The 23,848-nt window shown below is 57.8% G+C and overlaps 1 protein-coding gene across 1 annotated transcript; it reads left to right on the top strand.

Moving 5' to 3' along the window:
- Positions 1 to 9,426: 9,426 nt before the first annotated feature.
- LOC139585977 (mucin-3A-like) lies at positions 9,427 to 23,491 on the top strand. The gene is made up of 12 exons (XM_071419079.1): positions 9,427 to 9,517; positions 9,696 to 19,970; positions 20,052 to 20,159; positions 20,703 to 20,818; positions 21,037 to 21,095; positions 21,185 to 21,324; positions 21,475 to 21,567; positions 21,616 to 21,778; positions 22,288 to 22,449; positions 22,658 to 22,743; positions 22,865 to 22,917; positions 22,961 to 23,491. The coding sequence occupies exons 1-12, from the start codon at positions 9,427 to 9,429 to the stop codon at positions 23,489 to 23,491; spliced, it is 11,877 nt and encodes a 3,958-aa protein (XP_071275180.1).
- Positions 23,492 to 23,848: the final 357 nt, after the last annotated feature.

The following is a 23,848-nucleotide window of genomic DNA, read 5'->3' as shown; positions in this document are numbered from 1 at the left end:
TGGGAGCTCCTCGAGGGACCACCGGGATCACCCCAAGGAACCAGCGCAAGGGGTCCACCAAGGGGTCCCCAGGGTCACCCCAAGGATCACCCCAAGGAACCATCCCGAGTGTCCATCCCGAGTGTCCATCCCAAGGGTCCACCCTAAGGGATCCACCAAGGGACCCCTAGCATCACCCCAAGTGTCCACCCCAAGTGTCCATGCCAAGTGTCCATCCCAAGGGATCCACCAAGGACACTTGAGTGTCCACCCCAAGTGTCCATCCCAAGTGTCCATCAAGGGATCCCCCGGGTCACCCCAAGTGTCCATCCCAAGTGTCCACCCCAAGGGGCCACCCCAAGTGTCCATCCCAAGGAACCCACCAAGGACACCTGGAACCACCTCAAGGGTCCATCCTGAGTGTCCACCCCAAAGGTCCATCCCAAGGTTCCACCCCAAGTGTCCATCCCAAGTGTCCACCCTGAGTGTCCACCCCAAGGGGCCACCCCAAGGAATCCACCAAGGACACCTGGGACCATCCCAAGTGTCCACCCTGAGTGTCCACCCCAAGGGTCCACCAAGAGATCCCCAGGATCACCCCAAGGGTCCATCCCAAAGTGTCCACCCCAAGGAACCCCCTAAAGAACCATCCCAAATGTCCACCCAAGGGTCCATCCAAGTGCCCATCCCAAGGGAGCCTCAGGACCACCCCAAGGGGTCCCCAGGACCATCCCAAAAGACCCCAGGACCTCAAAGGACCCTTGGGACCATCCCAAGTGGCCTCCAGGGCCATCCTGAGGGACCATCCCGAAGGACCCCAAGGTTCCACCCCAAGGGACCACCCAAGACCCCCCCCAGGTGACCGGTGTCCCTCTGTCCCCAGATGGACGGGATCTACCGGAACGTCCCTGGCTACCGCGGGATCGACGTCCTGAGCCTGAGGTGGGCGAGGGACCAGGGGTGGGATTGGGGTGGGATGGGGTGGAGAAGAACCTCAGGGATGGGTGAGGAACATCTGGGATGGGATGGGATCCATGGGATGGGATCCATGGGATCCATGGGGTGGGATGGGATGGGATGGGATGGAGAAGAACCTCTGGGATGGGTGAGGAACCTCTGGGATGGAATGGGATCAATGGGATAGGACAGGATGGGATGGGATGGAGAAAAACCTCTGGGATGGGTGAGGAACATCTGGGCTGGGATGGGATAGAATCCATGGGTTGGGATCCATGAGGTGGGATGGGATGGGAACCATGGGACCCATGGGGTGGGATGGGATGGGGGAAAAACCTCTGGGATGGGTGAGGAACATCTGGGATGGGATGGGATCAGTGGGATGGGATCCGTGGGGTGGGGTGGGATGGGATGAGATGGAGAAGAACCCTCTGGGATGGGTGAGGAACATCTGGGATGGGATGGAATCCATGGGATGGAATCAGTGGGGTGGGATGGGATGGGATGGGATGGGATGGGATGGGATGGGATGGGATGGGATGGGATGGGATGGGATGGAGAAAAAGCTCTGTGATGGGTGAGGAACATCTGGGATGGGATGGGATGGAATCCATGGGATGGGACAGGACGGGATGGGATCCACGGGACGGGATGGGACGGGATGTGCCAGCTGAGGACCTCCGTGCCCCCCGTGCCCAACCGTGTCGCCCCCAGCCGCGGCAGCGTGGTGGTCAATTACCGCGTCCGGCTGCGACCCCTGCCCGCCAACGCCAGCCTGGAGCGCCGAGCCCTGGAGCTGCTGGCGGTGACCAACGCCGCGTCCCAGCCCCACAACTGCAGCACCTCGGCCGGTAGGTGACCCCCACCTGCCCCGGGCCTGTCCCCACCACCTCCGGTGACCCTCAGTGACCACCCCGTGCCCTCCCCCTCTCCCAGACGGGCTCTGCTTCACCGCCACCTCCGCCAGAGCCACCACGCCGGCGCTCAACGACACCGGTGAGGCTTGGGGACAGCTGGGGACACTTGGGGTGGACACTGGGATGGACACTTGGGATGGACCGTTGGGGTGGACACTGGGATGGACACTTGGGATGGACACTGGGGTGGACACTTGGGGTGGACACTGGGATGGACAATTGGGATGGACACTGGGGTGGACACTTGGGGTGGACACTGGGATGGACACTTGGGGTGGACACTGGGATGGAAACTTGGGATGGACATCGGGATGGACACTTGGGATGGACATTTGGGGTGGACACTGGGATGGACACTTGGGATGGACACTGGGATGGACACTGGGATGGACACTGGGACAGACATTTGGGGTGGGCACTGGGGTGGACACTGGGATGGACACTGGGATGGACCCTTGGTGCGGACCCTTGGGGTGGTCCCAGGTGTCCTTTGGGGGGCATCCCTTGGTGCGGACCCTTGGTGGTGGCAGGGGTGGGATGCGGACAGGGGGAGGTTCCTGACCAGGCTTTGGCTTCTCCAGAGCTCTGCCGGAGGCACGCGCCGGCCAATTTCAGCCGGTTCTACTTCCCGCACCGCACGGCCCACGGGCTCCTCTGCGTCACCAACTGCACCCTCAACGTCCCCGGCACCTTCGACTGCCACCGCGGGCTCTGCCGCCTCACCCGCGACGGGCCCCAGTGCTTGTGAGTTGGCCACGCCCACACACACACCCACACCCAGGCCACGCCCACCGGTCACACCTGGAGGCGGGGCTTGAAGCCAGGGCTCAAATGGGAGAAGAAGGGGGCGAAGAAGTTGAATGGCAGCGTTTGGCCCCAAATTTGAGCTCTTGAGCTCAGCGTCGCCAATGGCTGAAGGCCGAGGTCCCACCAGAACCCAAAAGTTTGGCCGCAAAACCTCGGCCCCAAAACTTTGACCCCAAAATTTCAACCCCAAAACCGTGACCCCAAAACTTTGACCCTAAAATTTCAACCCCAAAACAGTGACCCCAAAACCTCAACCCCAAAACTTTGACCCCAAAATTTCAACCCCAAAACCGTGACCCCAAAACCCTGACCCCAAAACTTTGACCCCAAAACCTCAACCCCAAAACCCTGACCCCAAAACTTTGACCCAAAAGTTTGGCCCCAAACCTTGACCCCAAAACTTTGACTCAAAAGTTTGGCCCCAAAACTTTGACCCCAAACCTTGACCCCAATGGTCCAACCCTTGGCTCAAGTCCTGCCCTTCAAACACAACCGTGAGCCTCCAAACCCAACCCTTGACCCCCAAACTCAATCCTTGACCCGTAACTCCAACCAATGACCACCAAACCCAACTTTGACCCCCAAACTCAACCCTTGACCCCCAAACTGAACCCTTGACCCCCCCAAACTCCTTGACCACCTCAAACCCCAATCCCCACCCATGGTGATGGTGGAGGATCTCCAAGGGAAGTCTCCTGTGATTCCGGGGGGTTCCTGGGGGGATCCCCCAACCCTGGGAGGGGCTGAGGACCCTCCCCATGTCCTGTCCCCTGTCTCACCTGTCCCCTGTCACCTGTCTCACCTGTCCCCTGTCCCCTGTCACCTGTCCCCTGTCACCTGTCTCACCTGTCTCACCTGTCACCTGTCACCTGTCTCACCTGTCCCCTGTCACCTGTCCCCTGTCACCTGTCTCACCTGTCACCTGTCTCACCTGTCCCCTGTCTCACCTGTCACCTGTCTCACCTGTCTCACCTGTCTCACCTGTCACCTGTCACCTGTCTCACCTGTCCCCTGTCACCTGTCCCCTGTCACCTGTCCCCTGTCCCCTGTCTCACCTGTCACCTGTCCCCTGTCTCACCTGTCCCCTGTCACCTGTCCCCTGTCCCCTGTCACCTGTCTCACCTGTCACCTGTCCCCTGTCCCCTGTCACCTGTCTCACCTGTCCCCTGTCCCCTGTCCCCTGTCTCACCTGTCCCCTGTCACCTGTCCCCTGTCCCCTGTCTCACCTGTCCCCTGTCACCTGTCTCACCTGTCTCACCTGTCCCCTGTCCCCTGTCTCACCTGTCCCCTGTCACCTGTCCCCTGTCCCCTGTCACCTGTCTCACCTGTCACCTGTCCCCTGTCCCCTGTCACCTGTCTCACCTGTCCCCTGTCACCTGTCCCCTGTCTCACCTGTCCCCTGTCTCCTGTCCCCTGTCCCCTGTCACCTGTCTCACCTGTCCCACCTGTCACCTGTCACCTGTCTCACCTGTCTCACCTGTCACCTGTCCCCTGTCTCACCTGTCCCCTGTCACCTGCAGCTGCCCGGACCTGCCCTGGTACCTCTCGGCCGGCGACCGCTGCCAGACCCACATCAGCAAACTGGGGCTGGGCCTGGGCGTGGGGCTGGGGCTGGGCCTGACCATCCTCATCCTCCTCGTCCTCTGCATCGTCCTCACCGTCCGCTTGGCCCGAGGGAGGAAGAAATCACCTGGAGCCAGGTGAGGGTGGGGGGGGGATGTCACAGGGAGTGGTCGGACACCAAGATTTGGGGGTCACCACCACCTCCACCAGCGTCACCCCCAGCCCCCTGAACCTTGCCCGGCTCCACAGTGAGGACACCTGGCCGGACGGGGGCCGCGGCAGCCACGTCACCGGGATCTACCACGTCAACGGCAGAGGCGCCGGCAAAGGTGGGAGGTGAAACCATCCGTGGAGAGGGAGAAAATGCCCCAAAACCCTCACGGCGGGGTCACCATCATCCTCATCATCTTCCTCCTCCCAGGTCCCTACGGATACAACACCTACAAGCCCAGCTCGGAGGTGGCCGAAGCCCCGGCGCCGGTGGGTGATGGGGAGGGGGACGACGTCGTTTTGGGGGTGGTCTTTGGTCTAAAGTTGCACCTGGAATCCCCTTCTGACCCCCAAAACGCCGGCAATGGCCTCGAAATGCCCAAGCCCAAATGGGAGAAGAAGGGGGCGAAGAAGTTGAATGGCAGCGTTTGGCCCCAAATTTGAGCTCTTGAGCTCAGCATCGCCAATGGCTGAAGGCCAAGGTCCCACCAGAACCCAAAAGTTTGGCCCCAAAACCGTGACCCCAAAACCTTGACCCCAAAATTTCAACCCCAAAACCGTGACCCCAAAACTTTGACCCCAAAACTTTGACACCAAAACTTTGACACCAAAACTTTGACCCCAAAACTTTGACGCAAAAGTTTGGCCGCAGAACCCAAACTGGAGGCCTGGGAATTGACCGGGAGCGCCAATTTTTGACCCCAAAACCCAAATTGTGACCTCCAAAACCGCGGCCAATGACCTCGAAGTACCCAAGATTCCAACCGTGACCTCACCACCCCAATTTGGATCTCCGAACTGGAGGCCTGGGAATTGACCAGGAACGCCAGTTTTGACCCCAAAACCCAAACTGTGATGCCCCAAAACCCCAACCAATGACCTCAAAATGTCCAAGCCCCCAAGTGTGACCTCACAACCCAAAATGTGACCTCAAAACCCCAAACTTTACCCCAAAACTCTTATCTCGACCCCCCAAAACCTCCAACCCTGACGCCAACTTCCCAACCGTGAACCCCAAACTCCAACTCAACCCCAAAGCTCCTATCTCGACCCCCATAATCCATAAATCCATAATTCTGACCCCAAAACGTCCAACCTTGACCTCAACTTCCCAACTCTGAGCCCCAAAACCCAAATTCCAACCCAAACCCCAAATTTTGAAGCTTCAAAACCCCAACTGTGACCTTCAGACCCCCAACCTCGACCTCACAGCCCCAACATCGACCCCCAAAACCCCAAGCGTGACCCCCCCCCTAAACCGCAAACCCGATTTTGACCCAAACTCCCCGATTTTGACCCCAAATCCTAACCCTCAGCCCCCTCCCCATTTTCCAGGTGCTGGCAGAAGGTGCAGCAGCCCTGTGACCCTTCCCCAATGCCTGGTGACCAAGGAGCCCCCCAGGACCCTCGGAAGCCCTCGGAAGCCTCATTTTTTGGGGGGAATTGGGATCCTCTGTGAGAGAGGAGAGGTCCCCCCATGGTCCTTTTTTGGGGGGGGTTTCTCCTTGGAGAGGACATCTCCGGGTGGGGGGTTTGGGATTTTGGGATCCGGCTTTGGGAGCGTGGCCGGAGCTGGAAAATCCTCATTTCCATGGAAATTATATTTATTAACGTGTTTATTTCATATCCTGAAAAAAATCACCCCAAAAAAAGGGGGGATGGAGTTGGGTGGGATCCCCAAAGGAAGGGGGTCGAGATTTTGGGGGTCGAAATTTGGGGCTGGGGGTTTGGGGGGGGTCGTGGTTTGGGGGTCGGGGTTGGGGGTTTGAGGTCATGGTTGAGGTGCTGGAGGTGGAAATTGGGGGTTTGGGGTCAGGGTTTGGGGTTTCGGGGGTAAAACTGGGGTTTTGGGGGTCAAGGTTGGGGTTTTGGGGGTCAAGGTTGGGGTTTTGGGGATTCAGGTTGGGGTTCTGGGGTCAAGGATGGGAATTTGAAACCGTGGCTGAAGTTTGGGGTTAAACAAGGGATTTTGGATGTTAGGATTGGGGGTTCTGAAAGTTGTGGTTGGAGGTTTGGGGTTTGGGGTTCCAGATTGGGAGTTTTAGGGTTGAGATTGAGGTTTTGAGGTCAAAGTTGGCATTTTGGGATAGAGTTTGGGGCTCTGGAGGACACAGCTGAGTCTTTAAAGCCCAAAGTTGGTTTTTGGGAGTCCAGGTTGGATTTTGGGGTCACTATTGGGTTTTGGGGCACCGATTTGGGGTTTCGAACACCGAGATCGGAGTTTTGGGGGTTGAGATTGGAATTTTGGGGTCACGGTTGGGGTTTCAGGGGTAAAACTGGGGATTTTGGGGGTCAAGGATGGGAATTTGAAATCATGGCTGAACTTTGGGGTAAAACAAGGGATTTTGGATGTTAGGATTGGGGGTTTTGAAAGTTGTGGTTGGAGGTTTGGGGTTCGGGGTTCCAGATTGGGAGTTTGAGGGTTGAGACTGGAATTTTGGGGTCACTATTGGGGTTTGGGGCACCGATTTGGGGTTTCGAACGCCGAGATCGGAGTTTTGGGGGTTGAGATTGGAATTTTGGGGGTCACGGTTGGGGTTTTGGGGATCGTGGGCGGGGGTTTGAGGGTCCAGGGGTGGCCTGGATGGAATTCCCAGCCCCGACACAACCAAGCAGGACCAAAACCGACCCACAGTGACCCCAACGGCCGGCGGAGAAGGAAGAAATCCCTCAAAACGCCCCTTGGGCAAACACCGGGCCGGGGGCGGAACCCCTGAATCCAATAAAACCTGACCTCCTGCCACCCCCAAAATTCCAACTCCCGCCCTTCCCACCCCTCCCAGATCTCTGGGGAGTAAAGAAAAGGGCGATGTTTGCTTTCCGGGTGGGAAAACGGAGCCGTCCCCGCCCGCCAGCTGCGCGGGAGCGGCTGGAAAAGCGGGAAAAGGGGCGGCCAAGGAGCTTGGGGTTGGTGCTGAGGGCTGGGGGGCGTCTCCAGGGGGGTCTCCAGGATTTCCCTGATGGGGATTTTGGAAGGGTTTGAGATGTTGGGTTGGGCCGCCCGAGTCTTTTCTCGGGATGGGGTTTGGTGGTTGTCACCCTTCAGTGACCAACGATGACCCAACCGCGACCCAACCGTGACCCGGTGATGACCCAAAGGGTCCCCACGGGGTTCCTGATGTCCAGGAGAGGTCCTGGAGCAGCTTTGGCCACTCCGTGGCTGCGTCACCAATGGGGTGGGTGGGGGGTTTGGTCCCTTCCCAGCTCCGGGATCAAAGGTTCCTCCTCCTCCTCCTCCTCCTCCTCCTCCTCCTTCCCGCGGCTCCGAGCGCGTCCCGGCGCTGGCACGGTGCCGGTGGAGGAGCCGTGATGGGGAAAATGAAAGTTTCCATCTTTCGTCTCCGTTTTTTCTTCTTCCTCCTCCTCCTCTTCATCCCCCAAGGGAGAACGGGTGAGTCGGGCCGGGAATTCTTGGATTTTTTTAAATTTTTTTTTTTTGGGGGGGAAAAACACGGCGGAATGGGAGGCGGTGTTGTCTCCTCTTGGGATTTTCTGCGGGGATCCCCTGTGGAAGGGGGGGGTTTCACCCCCATCTCCCCCATTCCTTGGATAAAATCTCCCTCCCAAGGGTCCCATCCCATTGTGGGGTCCATGGGAATGGGTCAGGGGTCCCTGAGAATGGGTCTGGGGTCTCTGAGAATCGGTCAGGGGTCCATGGGAATGGGTCAAGGGTCTCTGGGAATGGGTCTGGGGTCTCTGAGAATGGGTCAGGGATCCATGGAAATGGGTCAAGGGTCTCTGGGAATGGGTCAGGGGTCTCTGAGAATGGGTCAGGGATCCATGGGAATGGGTCTGGGGTCTCTGAGAATGGGTCAGGGGTCCATGGGAAGGGGTTGGGGGTCTCTGAGAATGGGTCTGGGGTCCATGGAAATGGGCCAGGGGTCTCTGGGAATGGGTCGGGGGTCCATGAAAATGGGTCAGGGATCCATGAAAATGGGTCAGGGGTCTCTGGAAATGGGTCAGGGATCCATGGGAATGGGTCTGGGGTCTCTGAGAATGGGTCAGGGGTCCATGGGGATGGGTTTGGGGTCCATGGGAATGGGTCAGGGATCCATGAAAATGGGTCAGAGGTCCATGGAAATGGGTCAGGGGTCTCTGGAAAAGGGTCAGGGATCCATGAAAATGGGTCAGGGGTCCATGGGAATGGGTCTGGGGTGGGAAAACTCAATTTTTGTTCTTTCGGGATTTTCTTAACGAAGCCGCAAAATTTCCCAGATGGGAATTTTAACGGAGGGAAAAATTCCTCATTAAATTTTTGTTCTTTCGGGATTCATGGGGAAAAATTCCTCATTAAATTTTTGTTCGTTCGGGGTTTTCTTAACGAAGCTGCAACATTTTCCAGATGGGAATTTTAACGAAGGGAAAATTCCTCATTTTAACGACGAAAAAACTCAATTTTTGTTCTTTCGGGATTTTAACGAAGCCGCAACATTTTCCAAAAGGGAATTTTAACAAGGGAAAATTCCTAATTTTAACGAGAGAAAATTCCTCATTTTAACGAGGAAAAACTCAATTTTTCTTCTTTCGGGATTTTCTTAACGAAGCCGCAAAATTTCCCAGATGGGAATTTTAACGAGGGAAAATTCCTCATTTTAACGAGGGAAAATTCCTCATTTTAACCTGGGAAAATTCCTCATTTCAACGAGAGAAAATTCCTCATTTCAATGAGGGAAAAAACTCAATTTTTTCCTCATTAAAAAGGAAACATTTTTTTCCCCCCTCGGGCGAGGGCAAAGCGTCCCCGTGGCCCTGAGGGTGACCAAGGAGCTCACCTGGGTGGGTGCTCACCTGGACAGGTGTCAGGTGAGGAGGACACGGAGAAACGAAAGCGAAGACGATGAGGGGGGAGAGATAAGAGATCACCTGGGGCTGATAAGAGGAACCCGGGGCTGATAAGAGGAACCTGGGGCTGATAAGAGGAACCCGGGGCTGATAAGGCATAGCCAGGATCGATAACGGGCTCACCTGAAATTGATAACGGCACCTGAGGCCGATGACGGCACCTGGAGGAGATCCAGGGGTGGCAGTGGGGGACAATGGGGGCTTTGTCACCCTTGGGGTGAGGAAGAGGAGGAAGAGGAGAGGTCCAAAAATTGAGGAGTTGTGGGCTTGGAGGGAACGTTCCAGAAGGTCGCACATGCTCCAGGTGGGACGGGATGGATCCAAAGCATTGCAGGTATCGAGGAGGCTCCAAATGGACACCTGGACAGCAGGACACGCCAAAGCCACCTTAGATAGGGAGATCTTCTGCTGTCTCCACAGAGACCGGGGCTGCTGAAGCCGCAGGAGAAACCAGGACACCGGGAACCACCACCAGACCGGGCACCACCAAATCTGGAGCCACCGGGGGCACCTGGACCACCGGGGACACATGGACCAAGGGTGACACATGGACCACTGGGGACACATGGACCAAGGGTGACACCTGGACCAATGGTGACACATGGACCAATGGTGACACATGGACCACCGGGGACACATGGACCAATGGTGACACCTGGACCACTGGGGACACATGGACCAAGGGTGACCCATGGACCAATGGTGACACATGGACCAATGGTGACACATGGACCACTGGGGACACATGGACCAATGGTGACACCTGGACCAATGGTGACACATGGACCGAGGGTGACACATGGACCACCGGTGACCCATGGACCAAGGGTGACACATGGACCAATGGTGACACCTGGACCACTGGGGACACATGGACCAAGGGTGACACATGGACCAATGGTGACACATGGACCAAGGGTGACCCCTGGACCAAGGGTGACCCATGGGCCACCACCAGTCTTGAAACCATTTCCACCATGCCTGAGACCACCAAAACCAACCCTGAGACCACCACAAAGATGCTGGAGACCACCAGTGACCGATGGATGTCCACCAGTGACCCATGGATGTCCACCAGTGACCCATGGATCTCCACCGGTCTTGAAACCATTTCTACCAGGCCTGAGAACACCACGACCAACCCTGAGACCACCACAAAGATCCTGGAGACCAACAGTGACCCATGGACCACCACCACTCTTGAGACCACTTTTACCAACCCGGCCACCACCACCACCATCCCTGAGACCACCGATGACCCATGGACCTCCACCAGTCTGGAGACCATTTCCAACACCCCTGAGATCTCCGTGACCACCCCTGAGACCACCAGTCTGGAGGCCACCAACGACCCATGGACCACCACCAGTGGCCAATGGACCTCCACCAGTCTTGAGACCATTTCTACCATCCCTGAGATCTCCACGACCATCCCTGAGATCACCACGACCACCCCTGAGACCAGCGGTCCTGAGATCACCACTGACCCATGGGCCACCACCAGTGACCAATGGACCACCATGAGTCATGAGACCATTTCCACCATGCCTGAGACCTCCACCACCATCCCTGAGACCACCATGCTTGAGACCACGAGTCCAGAGGCCACCAGTGACCCATGGACCACCAGAGGTCTTGAGACCATTTCTACAACCCCTGACCCCACCACAACCATCCCTGAGACCACCAGTCCTGAGACCACCAATGACCCATGGACCACCACCAGTGACCAATGGACATCCACCATTCTTGAGACCATTTCTTCTACCCCTGAGACCACCACAACCATCCCTGAGACCACCAGTCTGGAGGCCACCAGTGACCCATGGACCACCACCAGTTTTGAGATCATGTCCACCAACCCTGACACCACCACAAACATCCCTGAGACCACCAGAACCATCCCTGAGACCACCAGTGACCCACGGATCTCCACCATCCCTGGGACCACCACAACCATTCCTGAGACCACCAGTCCTGAGGCCACCAGTGACCAATGGACCAGCACCACTCTTGAGACCATTTCCACCATGTCGGAGACCACCACAACCAACCTCAAGACCACCAGTGACCAATGGGCCACCACCCGTGACTCATGGACCACCAGCGGACTTGAGACCATTTCCACCACTCTCTTCCCTGAGACCACCAAGCCTCAGACCACCAGTGACCAATGGATTCCCACCAGTCTTGAGTCCATTTCTACCATGCCTGAGACCACCATGACCGACCCTGAGACCACCAGTGACCCATGGATGGCCAGCAGTGACCCATGGACCTCCACCACTCTTGAGACCATTTCCACCACCCCTGAGATCTCCACGATCATCCCTGAGACCACCAGTCCTGAGATCACCACTGACCCATGGACCACCACCAGTGACCAATGGACCACCATGAGTCATGAGACCATTTCCACCATGTCTGAGACCACCACAACCATCCCTGAGACCACCATGCTTGAGACCACGAGTCCAGAGGCCACCAGTGACCCATGGACCACCAGAGGTCTTGAGACCATTTCTACAACCCCTGACCCCACCACAACCATCCCTGAGACCACCGGTCCAGAGGCCACCAGTGACCAATGGACCACCAGAGGTCTTGAGACCATTTCTACCATCCCTGAGACCACCACAACCATCCCTGAGACCACCAGTCTGGAGGCCACCAGTGGCCCATGGACGTCCACCAGTCTTGAGACCGTTTCTACCACCCCTGACACCAGCACCACGATCTCTGAGGCCACCAGTGACCCATGGACAGCCACCAGTTTTGAGACCATTTCCACCATCTCTGACACCAGCACGACCACCCCTGAGACCTCCACGACTACCCCTGAGACCAGCAGTCCTGAGATCACCAGTGACCCATGGGCCACCACCAGTGACCAATGGACATCCACCATTCTTGAGACCATTTCTTCTACCCCTGAGACCGCCACAACCATCCCTGAGACCACCAGTCACCCATGGACCACCACCAGTCTTGAGACGGTTTCGAACACCCCCGAGACCACCACAACCATCCCTGAGACCACCAGTCTGGAGGCCACCAGTGACCCATGGGCCACCACCAGCTTTGAGATCATGTCCACCAACCCTGACACCACCACCGACATCCCTGAGACCACCAGAACCATCCCTGAGACCACCAGTGACCCATGGACCTCCACCATCCCTGAGACCACCACAACCATCCCTGAGACCACCACAACCATCCCTGAGACCACCACAACCATCCCTGAGACCACCAGTCTGGGAGCCACCAGTGACCCATGGGCCACCACCAGCTTTGAGATCATTTCCACCAACCCTGACATCACCACAACCATCCCTGAGACCACCAATGATCAATGGGCGTCCACCACTCTTGAGACCATTTCCACCATCCCTGAGACCACCACAACCATCCCTGAGACCACCATGCTTGAGACCACGAGTCCAGATGCCACCAGTGACCCATGGACCTCCACCAGTCTAGAGGCCATTTCTACCACGCTGGACACCACCACCACCATCCCTGAGATCTCCACCACCATCCCTGAGACCACCATCCCTGAGACCACCAGTGACCAATGGACCTCCACCACTCTTGAGACCATTTCCACCACCCCTGAGACCTCCAACAGCATCCCTGAGTCCACCACTCTGGAGGCCACCAGTGACCTATGGACCACCACCAGTGACCAATGGACTTCCACCAGTCTTGAGTCCATTTCTACCACCCCTGACAGCACCTTGACCATCCCTGAGACCACCAGTCTGGAGGCCACCAGTGACCCATGGACCACCACCAGCTTTGAGATCATGTCCACCAACCCTGACATCACCACGAACATCCCTGAGGCCACCATGACCATCCCTGAGACCCCCAGTGACCCATGGACCTCCACCAGTCCTGAGACCATTTCCACCACCCCTGAGATCTCCACGATCATCCCTGAGACCACCAGTCCTGAGATCACCACTGACCCATGGACCACCACCAGTGACCAATGGACCACCATGAGTCATGAGACCATTTCCACCATGCCTGAGACCACCACAACCATCCCTGAGACCACCATGCTTGAGACCACGAGTCCAGAGGCCACCAGTGACCCATGGACCACCAGAGGTCTTGAGACCATTTCTACCATCCCTGAGACCACCACAACCATCCCTGAGACCACCAGTCCTGAGACCACCAGTGGACCATGGACGTCCACCAGTCTTGAGACCGTTTCTACAACCCCTGACACCAGCACCACGATCTCTGAGGCCACCAGTGACCCATGGACAGCCACCGGTTTTGAGACCATTTCCACCATCTCTGACCCCACCACAACCATCCCTGAGACCACCGGTCCTGAGATCACCAGCGACCCATGGGCCGCCACCAGTGACCAATGGACATCCACCATTCTTGAGACCATTTCTTCTACCCCTGAGACCACCACAACCATCCCTGAGACCACCAGTCTGGAGGCCACCAGTGACCCATGGACCACCACCACCTTTGAGATCATGTCCACCAACCCTGACACCACCACAAACATCCCTGAGACCACCAGAACCATCCCTGAGACCACCAGTGACCCATGGATCTCCACCATCCCTGGGACCAGCACAACCATTCCTGAGACCACCAGTCCTGAGGCCACCAGTGACCAATGGACCACCAGCAGTCTTGTGACCATTTCCACCATGTCTGAGACCACCACGACCAAACCTGAGACCACCAGTGACCAATGGATTCCCACCAGTCTTGAGTCCATTTCTACCATGCCTAAGACCACCACGACCAACCATGAGACCACCAGTGACCCATGGATGGCCACCAGTGACCTATGGACCACCACCAGTCCTGAAGCCACTTTCACCACCTCTGAGACCACCACAACCATCCCTGAGACCACCGGTCTGGAGGCCACCAGTGACCCATGGGCCACCACCAGCTTTGAGATCATGTCCACCATGCCTGACACCACCAGAACCATCCCTGAGACCACCAATGACCAATGGGCGTCCACCACTCTTGAGACCATTTCCACCACCCATGAGACCACCACAACCATCCCTGAGACCACCAGTGACCCGTGGACCACCAGCAGACATGAGACCATTTCCACCACTCTCTTCCCTGAGACCACCAGTCCTGAGACCACCAGTGACCCATGGACTACCACCAGTCTGGAGACCATTTCTACCCTCCCTGAGACCACCAGTGACCCATGGATCTCCACCAGTCTTGAGACTGTTTCTAGCACCCCTGAGACCACCATGACCATGCCTGAGACCACCGGTGGCCCATGGACGTCCACCAATCCTGAGACAGTTCCTAAGACCCCTGAGACCACCACAACCATCCCTGAGACCACCGGTCTGGAGGCCACCAGTGACCCATGGGCCACCACCAGCTTTGAGATCATGTCCACCAACCCTGACATTACCACGAACATCCCTGAGACCACCAGAACCATCCCTGAGACCCCCAGTGACCCATGGATCTCCACCACTCCTGAGACCACCATGACCACCCCTGAGACCACCAGAACTGTCCCTGAGACCACCAATCCTGAGGCCACCAGTGACCAATGGGCCACCACCCGTGACTCATGGACCACCAGCGGACTTGAGACCATTTCCACCACAACCTTCCCTGAGACCACCAGGCCTCAGACCACCAGTGACCAATGGACCTCCACTAGTCCTGAGAACGTTTCTACAACACCTGAGGCCACCACGACCAACCCTGAGACCACCAGTCACCCATGGACCACCACCAGTCCTGAGGCCATTTTCACCACCTCTGAGACCACCACGACCATCTCTGAGACCACCGGTCTGGAGGCCACCAGTGACCCATGGGCCACCACCAGCTTTGAGATCATTTCCACCAACCCTGACACCACCACGAACATCCCTGAGACCACCAATGACCAACGGGCATCCACCACTCTTGAGACCATTTCCACCATCCCTGAGACCTCCACAACCATCCCTGAGACCACCATGCTTGAGACCAAGAGTCCAGATGCCACCAGTGACCCATGGACCTCCACCAGTCTAGAGGCCATTTCTACCACGCTGGACACCACCACCACCATCCCTGATATCTCCACCACCATCCCTGAGTCCACCAGTCTGGAGGCCACCAGTGACCTATGGACCACCACCAGTGACCAATGGACCTCCACCAGTCCTGAGACCATTTCCACCACCCATGAGACCACCATGACCATCCCTGAGATCTCCACGACCACCCTTGAGACCACCAGTCCTGAGATCAGCAGTGACCCATGGACCACCAGCGGACTTGAGACCATTTCCACCATCCCTGCGACCACCAGTGACCAATGGATTCCCACCACTCCTGAGTCCATTTCTACCATGCCTGAGACCACCACGACCAACCCTGAGACCACCAGTGACCCATGGATGGCCACCAGTGACCAATGGACCTCCACCACTCTTGAGACCATTTCCATGACCATCCCTGAGACCACCAGAACCATCTCTGTGACCACCAGTGACCCATGGACCTCCGCCAGTCCTGAGACCATTTCTACAACACCTGAGGCCACCACAACCATCCCTGAGATCACCAGTCCTGAGACCAGCAGTGACCCATGGACCACCACCGGTGACCAATGGACTTCCACCAGTCTTGATGCCATTTCTACCACCCCTGATAGCACCTTGACCACCCCTGTTTCCACCAGTGACCCATGGACCACCACCAGTCCTGAGGCCATTTTCACCACCTCTGAGACCACCACAACCATCCCTGAGACCACCAGTCTGGAGGCCACCAGTGACCCATGGGCCACCACCAGCTTTGAGATCATTTCCACCAACCCTGACATCACCACGAACATCCCTGAGACCACCAATGACCAACGGACATCCACCACTCTTGAGACCATTTCCACCAACCCTGAGACCTCCACCACCATCCCTGAGACCACAATGACTCTTGACAACACCACCACCAACCCTGAGACCACCAGTGACCCTTGGACCTCCACCGGTCCTGAGACCATTTCTACAATACCTGAGGCCACCACCACCATCCCTGAGACCACCCATCCTGAGACCACAAGTGACCCATGGATCTCCACCAGTTTTGAGACTGTTTCTAACATCCCTGAGACCACCATGACCATCCCTGAGACATCAACAGTCCCTGAGACCACCACAACCCCTGGGACCACCATGACCACCCCTGAAACCACCAGTCCTGAGACCACCACCCTCACTGAGACCACCACCAGCTTCTCTGGGACCTCCATCAGCCCTGGCACCACCATGACCATCCCTGAAATCTCCACCATCCCTGAGACCACCACAGTCCCTGACACCACCATCATCTTCTCTGAGGCCACCACCACCACCACCACCTTCCCTGGGACCACCACCTCAACACCTGGGACAGCAACGTTCCCTGAGACCACCACGACCTTCCCTGGTACCACCATGACCATCCCTGGGACCACCAGTCCTGAGACCACCACTCACCCTGAGACCATCACCACCATCCCTGGGACCATCACCACCATCCCTGGGACCACCAGCACCATCCCTGAGACCATTTCTACCACCCCTGGCACCACCACAGTCCCTGACACCACCATCACCTTCTCTGAGACCACCACCACCACCTTCCCTGAGACCACCACCTCAACACCTGGGACAGACACCAGCCCTGAGACAGCAACGTTCCCTGAGACCACCACGACCTTCCCTGGGACCACCAGGACCTTCCCTAGGACCACCAGCAGTCCTGAGACCACCATGACCATCCCTGAGACAGCAACGTTCCCTGAGACCACCACCACCCCTGGGACCACCATGACCACCCCTGAAACCACCAGTCCTGAGACCACCACCCTCTCTGAGACCACCAGGACCTTTCCTGGGATCTCCAGCAGTCCTGAGACCACCACCATCCCTGAGACCACTGCGACGCCAGGGACCACCACGACATTCCATGAAACCACCAGTCCTGAGTTCGCCACCCTCACTGAGACCACCCCCACCTTCCCTGGGACCTCCATCAGCCCTGGCACCACCATGACCATCCCTGAAACCACCTTCGGTGAGACCATCAGCACCTTCTCTGAAACCACCACCAGTCCTGAGACCACCACTCCCTCTGAGACCATCACCACCATCCCTGGGACCACCAGCACCATCCCTGAGTCAACCATGTTCCCCGAGACCACCATGACCTTCTCTGAAACCTCCCTCCCTGGGACCACCACCAGCCCTGAGACCATTTCTATGAACCCTGGCTCCACCACAGTTCCTGACACCACAACCACCACCAACCCTGGCACCACCAGCCCCATCCCAGGGACCACCGTGACCGCTGGCACCACCACGACCACCCCTGAAACCCCTGGTCCTGAGACCACCACCAACTTCCCTGGGACCTCCATCAGCCCTGGCACCACCATGACCATCCCTGAAATCTCCACCATCCCTGAGACCACCACAGTCCCTGACACCACCACCATCTTCCCTGAGACCACCACCACCTTCCCTGGGACCACCACCTCAACACCTGGGACAGACACCAGCCCTGAGACAGCAACGTTCCCTGAGACCACCACGACCTTCCCTGGGACCACCATGACCTTCCCTGGGACCACCACTCCCTCTGAGACCACCAGGACCTTCCCTGGGATCTCCAGCAGTCCTGAGACCACCACCACCTTCACTGAGACCACCATGACCATCCCTGAGGCATCAACGTTCCCTGAGACAACCACCACCCCTGGTACCACAACGACCACCCCTGAAACCACCGGTCCTGAGACCACCAGGACCTTCCCTGGGATCTCCAGCAGTTCTGAGATGACCACCACCTTCCCTGGCACCGCCACGCCTGAGACAACCACAACTGCTGGCACCATGACGACCATCACTGAGACCACCATGACCATCCCTGAGGCATCAACGTTCCCTGAGACCACCACGACCTTCCCTGGTACCACCATGACCATCCCTGGAACGACCAGTCCTGAGACCACCACCCTCTCTGAGACCATCACCACCAACCCTGCAACCATCAGCACCCCTGAGACCATTTCTACCACCCCTGGCACCACCACGGTCCCTGGCACCACCATCACCTTCTCTGAGGCCACCACCTTCCCTGGCACCACCACCTCAACACCTGGGACAGACACCAGTCCTGAGACAGCAACGTTCCCTGAGACCACCACGACCTTCCCTGGGACCACCAGGACCTTCCCTGGGACCACCAACAGTCCTGAGACCACCATGACCATCCCTGAGACAGCAACGTTCCCTGAGACCACCACCACCTCTGGGACCACCATGACCACCCCTGAAACCACCAGTCCTGAGACCACCACCCTCTCTGAGACCATCTCCACCATCCCTGGGACCACCACCAGCCCTGCGACCATTTCTATGAACCCTGGCACCACCACCACCTTCCCTGCGACCACCCTCCCTGAGATCACCACCACCAACCCTGGCACCACCATCACCATCCCAGACACCACCACGACCCCTGGGACCACCATGACCACCCCTGAAATCCCTGGTCCTGAGACCACCACCCTCACTGAGACCACCACCAACTTCCCTGGGACCTCCATCAGCCCTGGCACCACCATGACCATCCCTGAAATCTCCACCATCCCTGAGACCATTTCTACCACCCCTGGCACCACCACAGTCCCTGACACCACCATCACCTTCTCTGAGACCACCATGACCTTCCCTGGGACCACCACTCCCTCTGAGACCACCAGGACCTTCCCTGGGATCTCCAGCAGTCCTGAGACCACCACCACCTTCACTGAGACCACCATGACCATCCCTGAGGCATCAACGTTCCCTGAGACCACCACGACCTCCCCTGGTACCACCATGACCACCCCTGAAACCACTGGTCCTGAGACCACCACCACCTTCCTTGGGACCACCACACCTGAGACAACCACAACTGCTGGCAGCACCATGACCATCCCAGAAACCACCAGTGCTGAGGCCACCAGCACCATCCCTGGGACCACCACCAGTCCCGAGGCATCAACGTTCCCTGGGACCACCACGACCTTCCCTGGTACCACCACGACCATCCCTGGGACCACGACCAGAACACCTGGGACAAACACCAGCCCTGAGGCATCAACGTTCCCTGGGACCACCACGACCTTCCCTGGGACCACCAGTCCTGAGACCACCAGCACCATCTCAGAGACCACCACCAGAGCTGAGACCATTTCTATGACCACTGGGACCACCACAGTCCCTGACACCACCACCTCCTTCTCTGAGACCACCACCACCATCCCTGAGACCACCACCACCCCTGCAACCACCATAACCCCTGGGACCACCACCACCACCGTCCCTGAGACCACCACCCCCATTCCTGGGACCACCACCCCTGGGACCATCACCACCCCTGGGACCACCATTCCTGGGACCATCACCACCCCTGGGACCACCACCCCCATTCCTGGGACCACCACACCTGGGACCACCACACCTGGGACCACCACCACCATCTCTGGGACCAACACCACCACCCATATGACCACCACCTCCAACCATACAACCACCACCACCACAACCACCAGCACACCTAGGACCACCCGTAGAACCACCATCATCACCACCACCATCTCCACCACCATTACCACCACTCCCCACTCCACCGCCACTCCAGGTACTTCCCACCCCTCCTTCCCCCCTGGCTCCTTTCCACGTCCATTCTGGTTCCTCCTCCTGCATCTGCCTCTCCTTCCAGGGATCTGCAGCAACGGTGGCACCTGGGTCAACGGCCACTGCCAGTGTCCCCTGGGCTTCACCGGGGCCCGGTGTGAGGACATCAGCAACACCATCGAGACCACAGCTGGTAGGAGCTCCGTCTTTTTTTTTTGGTTTGTATCCAAAACCGGGGTGAGATCTGACGGGTGAGGAAGGTCTGGAGGTGTTCTCCAGGCGTGACCGTACCTCGAAGAACCTCCTCTGTAGGTTCCTCCTCCAAAGCTGTCCCACATGGATCCAACCCTTCAGGTGGACCTCCATGGTCATTTCCAAGCTGTTTCCTGCTTGGAAAAAACGGGTCAAGAATCACCGGAATCTCTCAGAACCCAAAAATTTGGGAGGAGGCGGTGATTCCACCAGGGTGAGGTGGGATCTACCTGAGATGCCCACCTGGAAATTTTTTGGAGACGTGGGATCCACCTGGGAGGACCAGGTGGGAATTTTGGGACACGGCCCAGTCCTTACTGGGATCACCCATGGTCTCTCCCGATGGGTGGAGGACGTTTCTCCTGGTTCCTTCACAAACAACCCCCAAATTCAGGGGTTTAGGGGGAGATTTATGGGTCCCACCTGCCTGAGAGGGTCCCTCTGCTCCTCCCTCCTTCATGGGATGGTTTTGGACCATTCCCAGAGACCAACGGGACAGTGCAGGTGGAGCTGCGCGTCACCAACCGGGACTTCACCGAGGACCTTAAGAACACCAGCTCATCCACCTACCAGGAGTTCGTCCAGGACTTCACCAAGCAGGTAAAGGGACACGAGAACTCCACCTGAGGTCAGGATCTACCTGGCGGAGCAGCCAGGTGCATCCCAAGTTCTCCAAGAACCTCTCCAGGTTCTTGCCTGGTGTTCTCCAAGTCCACCGGGATGGATTTTGGGGTGGGGACACCCAAGATGAGGGAGATCCAGGAGGGTGAGAGGGGAACGGCCCCAACGGTCCCACCTGGAGACATCTTCTCTTCCAGATGGGCGCGGTCTACGCCGGCATTGAGGGCTACAAGGGCATCAAGGTGAACAGTCTCAGGTGAGCGCTGGGGTCGCCAGGACGGCGATTTTGGGGTCACTCCATGGGGAAAAGGGTGCTCAGATCGGGGCGGTGGCGCTTCTGTCCAGGCCTGGCAGCGTGGTGGTGGATCACGCCATCATCGTGTCCCTGCTGGTGACCTCCCAGAGCCAGCAGAAGCTCCAGAACATCACGGCCAAAGTGCAGGAGAAGATCGAGGTGGCAGCCGCACAGTTCAACTGCACCGAGGGTACCTTGCCACCTTCCCACCGCGGGGCTGGGGACAACCAGGGCCACCCATGGGGTGGGGGGACACCTTCCCACCCACCCGAACCACCCTGGACACCCCAGAGAGGGGCTGTGGGGCTGCGTTCCTCCACCTGTTGGACCTCTCTTGCAGGTGACCTGTGCTTCAACCCCTCCGAGGTGAACATCACCAGCGCCGCGCTGGAATTTGATGGAGATGGTGAGTGGACGGTGGGGATCTACGCGGGTTGGGGTCTCCAAAGGAGCTCCAGATGACCTCTGTCCCCTCTTCCAGCCTACTGCCAGAGCCAGGCACCTGAGGGCTACCAGGAATTCTTCTTCCCCAACCTGACAAGCTCCGGGTTGTCCTGCATGTCCAACTGCACGCCGGGCACCGCCGGCACCATCGACTGCCACCGTGGGACGTGCCACATCACCCGCGGAGGTCCTCAGTGCTTGTAAGGGCTGAAGGAAACTCATCCTCCTCCTCCAAATCTGTCCCACACTTCAGGTGGATCTCCATGGTCACGTCCAAGCTGTTTCCTGCATGGAAATGGGTCAGGAACCATCAGGGTTTTGGTCCACATGGATCCAAGCCTCTGGTGGATCTTCAGAATCCTTTCCGAGCTCCTTTGTGCATGGAAATGGGTCAAGAACCATCAGAGTTGGAGCAGGGTCTTGGTCCAACCTGGATCCGACCCTTCTGGTGTAACTCCAGGCCCACCTCCGAGGTTTCCTCTGCAGAACAAGAGGTCCAAAATTATTGGGGTTGGTGTCGGGTCTTCCTCCAGGTGGATCCAAACCTTCTGATGGATCTCCATGGTCATCTCCAGGGTTGAATCCCCTGAGGTGGAGCAGAGTCTCGCTTCTAGCAGGGTTTGAGGCTGCAGAAATGGGGTTGGGGTGGGAGAGGTTTCTTCTGGGTGGGTCCCAGCTTTGGGTTGACCTCCTTGTCCCACCCCACCAGCTGTGATGAGACCCACCTGTACTGGTACCAAGGTGACCGCTGCGCATCACGGGTCAGCAAACTGGCCATGGGCCTGGGCTTGACCGTGGCCATCCTGGTCATCGTGGTCATCGTCCTCTCCGTCTTCCTCTTCCGAGCTCGGAAATCTGGGTCCTTTGACAGGTGAGAGGGGACAGGCTGGGAGGTCTCCATGCGGTGGGACATCTCGTTGGGTTGGTGGCTTCCAAGATGTTCCTCATCCTCAATGAGGTCCTGAGGGTTCAGAGGGGGGGGACCTTGGTCCTTTGTGGGGTTGTGGAGGAGCTGGGGGGGTCCAGGCAGGGATGGAGCTGCTGGTGGTGACCCCCAGCACCCCCTGTCCCATCCCCAGGGCCGAGCAGGCGATGATGGAGAATTGGTACCAGAACATCAGCGAGGAGTGGAGCCCCCAAGGGAGCTTCAGCTTCCGGAACCAAGGTGGGCGTGGAGTGGGGTGGTGGTGGGGAGGGGTCTCTGGTGACCCCACGGGGGTGGTGGGGTCGGTTGTTGCCCCCCATCCCCACCCCAAGCACCACCACTGAACCCTCCTGTCCCACAGATGTGCAGCTCCAGGACGACCACCCAGTCAACCTCGAGGCCGTGGACACTTCGGTGCCAGTGAGTTCCCCCTGCTCTCCTGCCGTGGTGGGGCCAGGGCAGCGGGGAAGCCCCAGGTGTTCCTGACGTCCCATTCTCCACCGAATCTTCCCCGTCACGTCCCAACAGATCCAAATCCCGCGGCCGGAGAGGTTCGTCACGGAGCTATGAGATCTGGTGGGGTGGTGATTTCCACCACCAGAACTTTACCATCATCATCGTCATCGTCAATGCCACCAGTGTTATTAACATCAACATCATCATCATCATCGTGACCATGATCAGCATCAAAATCTTCTTCATGATCACCATCATTATCATCATCACTGTCATTATTGTCATGACCCATATGGTCACCATCACCACCATCATCACCATCATCACCATCACCATCTTCAACATGATTTCCACCAACACCATCATCACCATCATCACCATCATCACCATCACCATCATCAACACGATTTCCACCATCACCATCATCACCACCACCATCATCAACACAATTTCCACCATCACCACCATCACCATCATCACCATCATCACCATCATCGCCATCATAACCCTCATCATCAACCCCATGGAATGAGGTCATCGTCCCCCCCCTCCCCAGCACTGCAGGACAACCTGGACCTTCTCCTGGGGGTCACCTTGACCCCCTGCCCTCATCTTCATCCTCCTCCTGTATCCCTCCTCCTCTTCCTCTGAGCACTTTTGGGTCATGACCCCACTTTTGGGACGTGAGGACCTCACCTCCAGCAGCACTTTTGGGTCCTGACCCCACCTGAAAGGTCATGTCCCCGCCTCCAAGGCCACGTCCCCACCTCCAAGGCCATGTCCCCACCTCCAAGGCCACGTCCCCACCTCCAAGGTCACGTCCCCATCTCCAAGGCCATGTCCCCACCTCCCTTTGTCCCCAGATTCAAGGGTGAAGATCCCCCCCCCA

Source organism: Agelaius tricolor, unplaced genomic scaffold (assembly GCF_023055355.1).
Source record: "Agelaius tricolor isolate 1412-34295 unplaced genomic scaffold, bAgeTri1.0.p SCAF_99, whole genome shotgun sequence".
Taxonomy (NCBI): Eukaryota; Metazoa; Chordata; class Aves; order Passeriformes; family Icteridae; genus Agelaius; species Agelaius tricolor.
The sequence above is the reverse complement of the archived record's forward strand: the minus strand, read 5'-3'. Positions and strand labels throughout refer to the sequence as shown.